Source organism: Pteropus vampyrus, unplaced genomic scaffold, assembly GCF_000151845.1.
Source record: "Pteropus vampyrus isolate Shadow unplaced genomic scaffold, Pvam_2.0 Scaffold331, whole genome shotgun sequence".
Classification (NCBI taxonomy): Eukaryota; Metazoa; Chordata; class Mammalia; order Chiroptera; family Pteropodidae; genus Pteropus; species Pteropus vampyrus.
In genome coordinates, this window is record NW_011889112.1 from 489,677 (window position 1) to 503,025 (window position 13,349).

Consider the following 13,349-nt stretch of genomic DNA (forward strand, 5'->3'; position numbering starts at 1 on the left):
TTTTTTTAATTTTTGTGGGCTTTGTGCCAGGGGTCAGCTTGGTGTGTAAACTTAAGGTTTTTGCAGGTCTTTTCTCAGCTTGTGCCTTCGACTGAGTATGCATAGTCACCTTCAATTTTTTTCCAAATATTTGGGTGCTTTTTCAAGTTCTAGTCGTTAATTACTGGCTCCCATTAGGGATAAAGAGAAAATGAAGGGAGGATAAAATGATGCTGGCCCTTTAAATACCGTGGCAGTCTCTTAGCACGAGCAAGAAGGGCATGCAACAGTGGGGGAAGACATAGCAACAATGGCGGCCAGCTTCTTTGTCTGCCTCTCTGTGTTAAGAAGAAGCCATCAGTAATTGGAGCATGGTTCCCTAATATTTAGAGTTCTTTTTGCTCACACTCATTCCTGCAAGCTGTATACAAGTTGCTACAGGATCTGGTATACAGCTGCTTGCTACTGGGGTGGGCTGTCTATAGCTGCTACTGTGTTTATGGTTGAAATTGATTGAAATTAACCACAATTTACCATCCAAGCCTTCTCCTGGAATTTGCAAGCCTTCAGTAGACTCAGAATTACAAAATAGTTGTATCAGACAAATCTGCCAGGGCAATCGTTGTCTAGGTGGAGAGATAGATTCCTAGTGCTTCCTACTCCACCATCTTCTTAGAATCCTTCTAATGTACAATTTATTTATCTATTTTTTATTTTTTGTCTCTCCCACTGTTATGTCATTTCCATGAGGATAGTGATTTATTTCCTCTATTTTTACTGCACCTCAGAACCTGGAACAATTGATGCATAGTTTGTTTTGTTCTTAGGTTTCTGAAACTGATACTTGTGTACAGTTCCTATTAGAAACTCGGTAATAATCTAAAATTCAGGAGTCACAAACTAGCAACTGCCCCTGGGCCAGGTTGTGTGTTGTGTGGCCCACATAGTGTTTTGAATTGTTTTGTCTTTGAAATAAAGCTTCAGGCGAGGCCTGTCCTTTAGATAAGCCACCAGTCTGTGGTTTTACAATAATTTTTTTTTCATTATCACAATTATTATCACTTAATTTTTGTATTTATTTATTATCAGTCTCCCCATCTAGGCTGTGAACTCTGTGAGGTCAGAAACCATTGTCTACTTTGTTCATTCACCTTACACCCCAGTCCTAGTGCATTGTCTGCTACTAGATGGCACTTGGTAAGTAGTCGAATGGAACAGCAAGTGACAGCCAGGACCTGAAATGATCCACAGTATATGAGATGTGGATATAAAGTAATAAGTTTGGTCTTTTTACCAAACGTACTTAAAACATGAATAGCTCTTAAAGCTGCCAGCTTAGCTCCCATTACTTAGTTCATTTCTGAAATCTTCTCTGGGACTTGGCTTTTATTCAGTCGTTTTTATGAGTCAGCAGCACATTTGTTAAGATGTTAGCATTTACAAAGGGCTTTCCCATATGTTTTCTCATTGGAATAGTCATCCCCATTTTGAAATTAGGACACTTAATTGCAGATATAGAGTAAATTTGCCATGTCACACAGCAAGTGCCTGACAGGGTGGACTTGAACACAGCTCCCCAGTGCCAGCTTGGTGCTTTTTCTGCACTGTCCATTTTCTGTCCAGGATCATGGACCTCTTATATGTTTTCTAGGAAAGGGGGTGATATCACTCTGACATCATCTAATAAAACTAAATTCGTTTTATAAAGCAAATTAGAAACTCAAAATTTTGAGTCAGGGTATCTTCGTTGCCATCATAAGTGCTGTTTTGTTTTGAGGAGTCTTCTGGTTTCCATTTGTAAGTGCTATTTTTAAAAACTCAACTAAAACTTAAGCTCATAATAAACGGTTAGCCTCCAGCACCCTGTTCTTGTGTTGATAGCCTGCACTGCAGGGTCTGGAGCTGAGCTTGGCCCCTCTCTTCCCGCTCTCCTTGCCTGGGGCTGCTGTGCAGTGTGTGCTTAGCATCTTACTGGAGAGTAGCACTCACCTCAGTGTGATTGCTCTTCCCAGGACTGGACATTCAGGAGCTTTGTCTGAAATAGTCTCCAGCTTTCCTTTTGGTTTTATTTTTACTAATGACAGGCTGTATTCCTTTAAACTGGGGGCTCTAAGGCTGGCAACTTAAAATGCAACCTACAGGTTACTTGTTTGTGGCTTATTCCAGCATTCCAGGAAAGGCCTGTTGACATGAAAGTATCCTCTGGCCTCTAGTCTAAGTCACTCACCCTATGTCAAAAGACCAGAGAAGACGCTGGCACCAGGACCCACTACTGGCACAATAGTTGCCATCTAAGGTAGTCTATTGTTCTTTCTTTCCAGTTGAAGATAGCCTTAACAGCTGCTTTTCATGTGCTTTATATCAAACAACAGCAACAACAACAACAACAAAAACAACTTTACTCTGCTTTTACTTTCTGAAAATAGGTATAGGCATGACCCATAGCTTATGTCACCTTTAAAAGACCAGCTATTTCAACCTGGTCATTAATTGTGAAATATGAGTGGGTGTAGGTGTGTGGGAATAGAATCCTAACTGCTCTTGGTAATACTAAGCCATTCCTTGCCGCGTGATTTCAGCATCCTGCCTTCCAGCTGGACACCTTCTCTGCCCTTTGGCCTGATTTTCTTGTTCATAACATGGCAAATTATTTCATGACTAATCCTTCTTATAGACCTGAAATCATTATTAGTTTTTAACTTTGGAGGGTTTTTAGATACCCTCCTTTGATTTTCAGATGTGGTTGTCAGTGGTTTAATTTCCGTATAGTTTCTAAGTAGATTCTGACAATTTGTTTTTATCGACGGTGCAGTTTGTTGTTGTTGTTTTATAATTGCAAGACAGAAGAAAAGAATCTTAGGAACAGATTTTATCTGTGAAATGTAATGTAGAATTTTGACTAAAGGATGAAGAATGGAATAGATGGCATAAAAGGTGACATTTCTGCTCAATTGATTTCTGGGTGGTAGTCTTGTTTCTATTTTGAGGTTCTGAAAGCCCGTTTAAAGAACCTCTCAGTGGAAAATAAGGGAGCAGCTAAATTCTGAAGTCACAGTGAGAACCGATGAACTTTCTGGCTGCCAAGGCCCCAGTAACACTCTCCTGTGATGGGACTTTCTTCCTTTACACTCTTAACTTAGGTGTATTGCACCATAGTCTTGATATACGAAAATAAAGCAGATGGGCATAGCCTTCTGTGGAGTTCTGGCTCAGCCCAAGGTTATAAGTCTGAAATGGGCAGACTCCGCAGGCCTCTGGTCTAGATGACTGCAGAGTCCTTTCCACCCAATTGACCTAATAGAGCTCTGGGCCCCAGCCCAGAGGCTGAGCCCTGCTGTATTTTTATGAGTAGCATACCCACCCCCATGGTCATCCTAGGCAGCAGCTGGCCTCCAAGTGGTTCTGGGTTGGGCAGGGTAGTCCACTTTCAGACCTGCCTAGTATAAAGATCTGGGATTTCAGTAGGGAAAAAAGCTCTTCACAAATAACCATACTGTTGGATGGAAATCCTGCCCGCCCCAGCCCAAGTTTATTACATAAAAGTTTTGAGGTATAATTACCTTGGGGCCTACCTGCGTTTTCTGTTAATTGCTATAACTTTCAGGTAAAGCTACACCCAACGAACTGGCAATTATTCCTGCCCCCCAGTAGTCACTCCTCCTGCCCCCAGAAAACATCTGCACACCCTGCCATTCTTCAGGGGCTCAGGCCCTATGCTAGCCCCCAGGCAGCACCCACAGTCCCACAGACTGGTAGAGGTGCTGATGCCTGCTCTAAACCAAATTTTTGAATACTTCCCAGGTACCAGACAAAGGATCCTTGGGTCCTAGCATCTAGACCCTGGGATTCTGCCTCGCTTGTAGGACAGAACTGCTGGCCTGAGCTTCCTGTTGGGGGCAAGGGATGGTGCCATTAGTACCTTGGTAAAGAACTTGACATTTTAGAAACCACTTTATCAGTTCATCCTACTGTATGCTTGGCACAATGCAGGGTGAGAGGGAAATGTATACACTTAGCAGACGTAGCTGAGGGTTTTTCAGAAGTAGATTGAGTGGAGGTTGAGTAAGTCATTTTCACAGATGTTTGTCCAAGAATATTGTTGATTTTTTTATGGTGAAATAGGAAAGGCAGGTAAAAAATTAAACTAAATATTAAACTAGTTGAGTTGACAGTTCAAATCAAAGCAGAACACTTTTGTCTTGGAACAGTTTAGTTTTGATCAGCACAGCCCAGCCTGAACCTAAACTTTAGGATCAAAGCAACTCAGGAGGTAGGTGGATCCGTAGTGGGATTCAGCAGGTTCTGGCTTCATGGTGTTCACAGAGTTGTTGTTGTCATGGGAAAAGAAGCAAAAATGTTTTTTTAAGTATATGGAGTTTAGTACATTTAGTAAGTGGGTGAGGGTTTTACATAGTTACTCCCAATCTGTTGAATAATTAGAAGCTTCAGGCTGTTTCACAGGAACTCCGCTCTTGGTTTCCAACCTCTTCCTTCCTGAAGAGGATTTACTGTGCTCATAATACCCGAAGGTGGACGGTGTGTAGACCTTTGTGTAATAGACTTCAGCCCACCTGTAAAGTGACCTTATAGACATTTCTTTCAAAGTGACAGACATTGTTGCTCCTCACTAGCTCACCCTTGACCTTTAAGCCTGTGTCTCCTCTGTTAGCTGTTGCTTTAAGCATAGAGATATATGTGAATGAAGAGGAATGAGGGAGGCTTGGAGGAGTAAGGAAGTTAGAGACAATTGTAGAAGAAGTGGATATGTTTCCTAAGAATTGACTGCACACTGTTGCATAAACACTTATGTGGCCTCTTGGTTTCATCTGGCTGACTATAGCTCACCAGTGAATGCTAAGTGAGAACATGCTTTAGTGGACTACAGGGTGACCCACTTAACAGCCTGTGTCAGTGCCCATACTTGGCAAAGGGCAGCTCCACTGTGTTGAATTCTCTTCGGGTATCCATGAGGCCTATGATCAGGAGTACATTTGTGGGCCATCACGGGTCCTATCTAGGGAATACCCCACTCAGAAATATCCATCTGCTCAGGGAGAAGTATAGGATTGGTATTGTTTTCTTTTTCCTTTTATTTATTTATTTTTTAAACTTTATAGTTTCATGAATACCTAGGAATTGAAAATGATAATGGGTATTGCTTAAGTCCCTCAAAACAGGTTTCTGAAGGAGAATAAGGTGAGTACCAATATGCTAGTGTCTCCTGTAACACTTACCAGATAACTGGTTCCTAAGCTAAATGACCATCTCAGCTTGTCCTGGCTCACGGCATCCCTCTGAGAAGCATTGTGAAATCTGTGCCTTCCCTGTCTGCTCATGTCAGTACAGAGTGAGGGAAAACAAGTTCCATAATGCTGAGTATCAGTATAATACACAGTGCCTGGAAAGAGACTTGCTTGGCTCAGAGCTATAGTCCACACAAGAGACATCTGAGATCTGTGTCAGACTAGGAGGAAGAGGGTTGGTAACTTTCTTGAGTTCTCTCATTTTGTCACTAATTATTTGATTTTGGTTCTCCTAGAAAGAGTCTGCTGAAGGTGAGGGTCATGGATTTTATCACCTCTACAGCCATCCTGCCCCTGCTGTTTGGCTGTGTGGGAATCTTCAGTCTCTTCAAGCTGCTGCAGCACATGCGCATGAAGGCCTACCTCCGGAATGCCGTGGTGATCATTACAGGTGCTACTTCAGGACTGGGGCGAGGTGAGTCCTGGAGGCAGTGCTGTCACGGGGGGTAGGAAAGTTGGCCCCAGGCTTGAGGAGCAGCTTAAATGTACAGGGACCACCAGCACAGGTGCAAATAAGTGAAGCAGGCTGGGTGACTTGGGAATAAGAATATGTCACTGTCCTTGGTCCAGCTGGAAGAAACAAGAGCTTAAGTGCATTAAGTGCAATGAGACATGGCCCCTGACTTTCAGCATCAGTGTTGGGAGGCAAAGGCCAGTGAAGAAGAACATGGCAAACTAGAGACCATATGTCCCATCTGAGGGGGCAGCCTTACTCAGCTCCAGCTGGTTGTTGAAATAGGGATTTTTATGTGAAGCCTCCCAATTTTCAAATATGGACAACTAATTACCTTTGTGAGGACCAAACAAAGCTAATCTTTTCCTGGATTCAGCCAGCATCCCTGATTTATGGCCTTGGTGTCACCTTCTCCACACCTTCCCCTCACTGAGCCATGCCTCCAGCTGTACCCTGGGCACAGCTTTGGCAGGGGCGGAAACAGAATAGGTGATGCCTCAGCTAACCAGGTTCTCCAATTTAATTCCATGGTAATTTGGTGAATGCAATGGGCTTCTAGGTCCCAGGAATGATATGCTGGGACATAGGTCTGGAGTCAGTCATCCCTCACCCACAATACAAATGAGTTTGTAGAGCTGCCATTATTTCCCTTTCAAACATGTATATTGACTTTGGCAGTGAAGAGGAGTGATATATGTCATCCCCAAATATGCTGCTTTGGCATAGTGATTGTTTTGAATTAAAGTTACTTAAGAAACAGCAAGTGCAGGAAGGACATTCTGACCCTTCTTTGTTCTCCTGAAAGCAGGAAATAATTCTTCTATGTAAAAGGCCGTCCCCATACCAGGAGGTAGAAAGCATCCTTATCAGAGAGAGGGAATTGAAGCTGAGAAGACTGTACAAACGGTGTTACTTCTTCACTAATTTACTACCCAAAGCCCAAACCCTTTGTCTTGTCAATTCTTCACAGAGTTATTGTTTCTTCTAAAAGGTATAAAAGCTGCCTATTTTGGTTACTTCTCAGAGCTTCATATTTTGGGGGTTCCTATATGTACAAAATTAAAATTTTTTCTCCTGTTAATCTGTCTTACATCAATTTAATTATTAGTCCAGCCATTGAACCTAGAAGGGAAGAAGAGGAGTTTTCTTCTCCTATAGCAGAGTGTGCAAAGGGCAAATGCAGGCATGTGGCATGGAACCTTCTGCCCTCTTTCTCAGCATCTGCACACGCACCACACCACACCAGTACATTATCCACACTTGAGCTCAATTTCATGGAAGAAGGCTGAGAGGAGCCCTGAATTATGGTAAACCAACCATTGCTGCATCTTTTGGTTGGTGACAGTGCAGCTATCACTGATGGAGCATCTCCCATATGCAAGGCTCTGAGCCAAATGCTAGGACAAGCAGATGAAAGACAGGGTCCTATCCCACAAGGAGTTCATGGTCTGATGGAAAGAGGCAAGGACTTATCTCAGTATATTGCCATTTCGGTAATAGATGTTCCCAAACAGGCCTGGTAGAGGGAAGGCACATTTATATGCACTGGCTTGTGCTTTATGTTACTTTATCCTTACAGCTAAGATTCAGAGAAGGTATGACTTGCCCTAGGACTTTAGCCAGAAAGCGTAAAGCCAAGTTTCAAACCCATATCTCTTTGACTCCAGGACTTAGTCTTGTCTCACCTAAGGGGGAGATGGCCAGGGGAAAGGAATGGTGGGCTAGCAGGGAGGGCATTGCAATTGAACCCAAAGCTGGGAGCAGCACAGTTGTGCAGGTGCTGGTAAGCACTTGGGTGTTGCAGGAACACAAAGGAGCAGATGGGGCCTTGTCTGCAGGGTAAGTGGCTTGCAGTTGGCCAGGGAGAACTTGGGAAGGTTTTAGGTAGCATGGATTCATGTGTATGCCACTCTAATGTTTAGGTGAGATCTCTGGGAAGTGAACCCTGGGTCTGTCCTTAGATATCCAGACGTTAATGGGGACAGCTGCCTCCAGGCCCTTTGCCATAGTTTGTCCTCTGTCCTTACTCAGTTACTATATATAGGGTAGTCAGCAGCTGCTTCTCAATCTCAGAGAGAAGCATTTTTTAAAAAGTCTTTGAGGAGTATTTGAGAGTTGGCTAAAATGGAAAGGTGTGGAGTTACAGGTGGTTAGGTATATAGACATTTGAGAAGGATATTGTTCTCTATCATTCTACATTTCTTCTTCCAGACACCAAGACTGTGAAGGGAATAGAAAATATAATTTAAAAAAAAACAAACTTGCATATATAATACTATGTCAACTGTTTTCTGAATTCCAAATCGCTCTGCTTATATTCTGCCCTATTTAACATCTTAGGGATAGGACTCCATAGATCTTTTTCCCCTCCAGCCAGATAAAATAGGAGCATATTGTTGACTGGCCATTTCAAGTACAAACACCCCCTGTTAGTGACTGCCAAAGATGTACTGCTGCTCCTTAGTGTCTGCGAGAAGGAAGACCGACCCTGCCTTAACCTTGGTGGCTCTGCCCACTGTTAGCCACTTGGGAGGTTTGAGTTATGTCTAAAGATGTCTTCAGACAACTTTCTGTATTTCTCCTATTTTTGTCTCCAATTTTGTATATTTAAGTTACATGAGCTTGTCCTTGTAAAACAGTAGCACCATTGACTAAAGGAACAGAATGTTCTGGGTGCTCACTTTAGCCAGCCTAAGCCCTGAAGTCATGAAGAATGCTCTTGATTTACAAGCCAGGAGTGTGGCAGCACTGGAGAGTCATCCAGAAATTCTAGATAAATGGTACCTTAGGACTCTTTTCCTTTTTCACTTGACCCTTCTGCCTCCCTGTATCAGCTTTTTTAAGAAACGAAAATGCAATTTTTCCAATCTCTTGTTTTCATTTCTGTCACTCCCTATACAAACTTTCATTTCCTCCCTTTTTGGCTCTGCTAGGAAGCAAAGCTTAAGCAGAATATAGGTGACTATATCCAGAAGCTGTTTATACACCATACTGCCTTCCCCCAACCTTTGGTTCAGCGTGTCCGTACCCTTCATTGGTACCTCACAAAATATCCATTGTATTGGTTGAGACAGTACAGAATGACGTGAGGAAGCCAAGAGGGCTGGAAGTTTCTAATCTTTGGGAATGATTTGGTAAAAGCAGATGAGCAGTTCTAGCTTCAGGAATGCTGGCATCTAGCTTTGAAAGCAACCATCCCATCCTCTGCCACCTCCCTGTCCCTGAGGCCTTTGCTGCTCAGTTGAGAAGGGCAGGCAGGGTAATGGATGTGACTCCAATCAGACTACCCAGGGACAGGCAGAGCAGGGGCTGCAGCTCTCTCTGTGCCCTTTGTCCGGATAAGCTAGTGAACAAACCAACCAGATCTTCCAAGAAGGGCATACAGCACACCTGAAAATGTATTGATGTAGTACACTTAACACCTCCTTCCAGAAAACGCCATCCATGTGCAGGGAGGTGCTGGCCTGGGGATGGCAAAGTAAAAGCTGTAAGAGAAGCTAAAGAAAGCACTATAGAGTAAAAAGAGAAGGCTTTGCATCATAAGACAATCCAGATGTCAAAAAACTTGCCTTTCCTGGAGGATGCTGGAATTTCTTATCCTCTCATGTTTTGAACCCTTCTAGCTTTAAAGAATTTTGACACTTTTGTAAGAGAGGGGCTGTCAGACCAGTACACCCTTCCTAGACTCTACTACCTCCTCCCTACCTGAAGAGGAAGTGACAACCTTGATTCTTCACCTCTCCCCAAGCTGCTCCTGAGGCAGGCCTGTCCCTTCTGTGAGCCAAGGGGGCACTAATACACCACTTAACTGCCTTAGCCTCTAAGATTCTGTCAGCTAAGGCTGAGGGTTCTGTGCAGACCTGCTCGTGAGCATTTGAGGAAGACTAGAAGATAGGCAGTGCTTCTTTAAGCCCTTGCATTTCAGTTTTTACCAAGAGTCAGTTTTTAGAACATTTAAAAAAGGCAGCTTAGAAATAAAAAAACAACACTTTTGTAATACTTCTCTTTATAGTACTTTGTATCAACTACTGTATCTACTTGAACTCATTCAGTTCCAGTGCTATTTTTATCTACATCTTACATAAGAGGAAAGTGAGAAACAAAGAGGTTATAAGTTACCCAGTATCACAGAACCATAAGTGTCCCAAGTTGGAGTTGAACACAGGAAGTCTAGTCCATTCTCTTGAACCCTGGGCTGTACTGGTTTTCATAAGCTGTAAATTTTCAGGGCACTGAACATGTTTGGGGGCAAGGCAAGCAAGAAATAAGAGGACCTCATCCTCTGCTTCTTCCCTCTCCCCTTTAGGTTAGCCCCTAGGTTCTGGTGGTCTCCCCTCCCTGCCCCTTCTCCTTGACATCTGGAGATTTATGTGGGACCTTTGCTGGGCTAGTCCTAATGATGCTGCCCCCATTACACCTGAGGTCCCTCACTGGGATTTTGATACCAGAGTGTGGATGAGACAAGTCAAAGTCTCCTCTCCTGTCTGCACTGGGATTGTGCTGATGGGAGCCCAAAGCTGCCTGTAGCCCCATTCTATGTTGTGTGGAAGCCAGGCTAGGGGAATGAAGTGGAGAAAGAACATGCTAGCATTGAGAGAGTGTGGTTCCTCCTACCAGAGGCCCTGCGCAGCCACCACTCCTGTTCTTCCCAAGTCCTGACCATTCAGCTTTTTCTCTTAATTCTTGAGCTGTCCCAGAATCCTCCTGATCAATCTTCTTTTTGCTTTGCCACAGTGTAAGCTGAGTCTCTTTTCTTGCCAACAAAAGAATGTTAACTAATAGAGGTCCCAAAATAGTTCTGGACTCTCCCTCACCATTGTCTTAGTTGATGTCCCCATCATTGTCACTTGAACGTTTTAGTGGACTCAGTGGAGCCTGATCTTTTCCAATCCCCTTCCTACCCACCCAGCAGTAGAGAGCCTTTTAAAATGCAGCCAGCCCTTTATAATCCTTTGCTGTTATAGGCACTCAGCATGCCTACAACAGGCACTCTTTACTATCCAGTTGTTTTATTTCCCAGACTAGCAAGGCTGGTAGACTCTCCATTTTCTGCCCCAGCTGTATCTGTTTGTGGTCCCTCAGGCACTCTGTGTACTCTGCTCTTTCTGCCTCAAGCACTCCCCGGAAAACAGCCCCGGTGGCCTCCCCAGCCCTCCTCAACAGAGTCCTGTGTCCCCTGTGTTTCTACAGAACCATTTTAAGTATCCTTGGTAGATATATACCTGTTGTATTCAGGTGACTTGGGAAACAGCCTAGGTTGTGCTAGAACATAGGCCTTAGCAAACAAGGCATCACAATAGCAGGTGCTGCCTGATCATTGGGCACATCACTTGACCTTGCTGAGCTTTCTTAGTTGTGAAAATGGGGATAATGCACACGGGGTTGTTCAGAACTAAAGACGGTTATGGGAAGTTCTGAGCATAGTACCTAACAAATCTGTCCATCAGTCCCTGCCTTCTTCTTGCCTAGTGGATATCTATCACACCACTGAACATGAGCTCTCTAAGGCAATGACAGAGCTCATCACTGGACTCAAATTTCTAGCTCCATACCTGGTCCCCAACTGGGGCTAACACATGCGTGTTGGGAGCATGGAGAAACAATACATATTCTGAGACATTGGGTAAGTTTGAACTATATTGGGAAGAAAGGCATTGAATTTCCTCAGCTGCCAAGGTTCTCTCTTCTTCCTTTAGAATGTGCCAGAGTCTTCTTTGCTGCAGGTGCCAAGCTGGTGCTGTGTGGCCGGAATAGGGAGGCCTTAGAAGAGCTTGCCAGAGAACTTGCTGCTTCTCGAGTCACTGAGGTGAGCCCAGGGGCATGTTTTCTGTAGGGAAGGGGTGCAGTCCATCCTCTGCTGAGATAGTAGCCCACTCCTGGGCTACTGGACATGGTCAGATTGCATTGGAAAGACAGCAAGTCTCCACAGGAAACTGGGCTTCATGCCCTGAGGAGGAACTATCATACAGTTCAAATTCCGACTCCATACTTAGCACTGCGAATTTAGTAAGCTCCCTCTGTGACTGCTCCCCTTTCCCCATTTTACCTGGCTAATCTACTCATCTCTTTTTTGTTGTGGAAGAGAGGGTAAGGGCAGGTTGACAATGATTTTTAAAATTTTAATTGTGGAAAAATAGACATAACACAATATCATTTTAACCATTTATAAGTGTACGACTCACTGGCATTAAGTACACTCACAATGTGTGTAATTGTCAGCACCATCTATACCCAAAATCTTTTCGTCATCACCAACGAAAGTTCTGTACCCATTAAGTAACAATACATTCTTATCTTCTCTCCCCAGCCCCTGGAAACCTTTATTCTACTTTCTGTCTTTATGAATTCGCCTATTCAAGATACCTCATATGAGTGGGAAAATATAATATTTGTCTGGCTACTTCACTAAGCATTAGCGTCATCAAGATTAATTTTTATTGTAGCATGTATCAAATTTTCATTCCTTTTTTAGCAGAATATTCCATTGTATGTATATGCCCCATTTTGTTTATACATTCATTTGTTAATGGACACCATGGTTGTTTCCACCTTTTGGCTTTTGTGAATAATGCTGCTATGAACATTGGTGTACACATATCTGTTTGAGTTTCAGCTTTCAATTTTTTTGGATTTACACCTAGGAGTGGGATTGCTGAGTCATATGGTAGTTTATATTTGACCTTTTGAGAACTGCCAAACTATTTTCCGCACCAGCTATACCATTTTATATTCCCACAAGCAGTGCATGAGGGTTCCAGTTTCTCCACATCCTTGCCAACACTTGTTAGTTTCTGGTTTTTTTCTTTTTTTTTAAATTATACCCAACCTAGGAGGTACGATGTGGTATCTCATTATGGTTTTTAATTTGCACTTCCCTTATTACAAGTGATGTTGAACATCTTTTCATGTGCTTATTGACTTTTTTCCCAGCTTTATTGAAATATAATAGACAGGTGCTCATACTTACATTGTACAATTCAATTAGTTTTTTAAATTATAGTTGGCATACAATAATATATTAGTTTCTTGGAACTACATCAAAGTTTTGACGAAAACACGGAGCAAACAGCAAGCAGAGTCACCTGGAGTCTAGATGAACAAGCTTTACAACTAGAGAGAACAATAAGAAATCGCCTTGCAACGGGAGGAGGTAGGATGGGGCGAGGACACGAAGCTGCCTGTCCTGAGTGGCTGAGTGGGACAAAGGCTATGGCAGCAGCAGCTGGCAGCCACAGACTTCTCTTAAAAGGGTCATGTCTGCAAACAGACTTCTGGTGACAGACTTCCTCGCTCTGAGCACTGATGCCAGGTCAGCTGCTCGGGGGGTGGGGGGACACCAGGGACTTACAGGGGGACACTGAGTTGTTGGAATGAGGGCTGGAAGCAAGGCTTTCTCCCAGGCAGAAGTGCTGGCACTGTCCATTGCTCCTCTGTTGAGCCCTCCCCCAGACCCAACCCCCCACCGCCCCCATTGTGTAGATGCAGTGCAGCCATAGCTGAGACATCATCAAACTGGATAACAGAAGACTCCCTGAAAATCCACTTCCCCAAACTCACAGCCCCACCTAAGCCATTTAATTGTATCCTCGGCGTACCCTGTGCTCCTTACTGAG

The 13,349-nt window shown here is 43.6% G+C and overlaps 1 protein-coding gene across 9 annotated transcripts in view; it reads left to right on the plus strand.

Moving 5' to 3' along the window:
• DHRS7B (dehydrogenase/reductase 7B) overlaps window positions 1–13,349 on the plus strand; it is a 56,522-nt gene that overhangs the window by 25,031 nt on the left and 18,142 nt on the right. For 7 of the 9 annotated variants that reach the window (XM_011378124.2, XM_023522110.1, XM_011378130.2 and 4 more), the window contains 2 exons: window positions 5,519–5,697; window positions 11,433–11,542. In XM_011378124.2, the coding sequence (XP_011376426.1) occupies window positions 5,519–5,697; window positions 11,433–11,542 (289 nt within the window). Of the gene's footprint in view, window positions 1–2,254; window positions 2,276–5,518; window positions 5,698–11,432; window positions 11,543–13,349 lie in introns of those variants that run through there. The other 2 variants (XM_011378128.2, XM_011378126.2) reach the window with 2 other exon arrangements.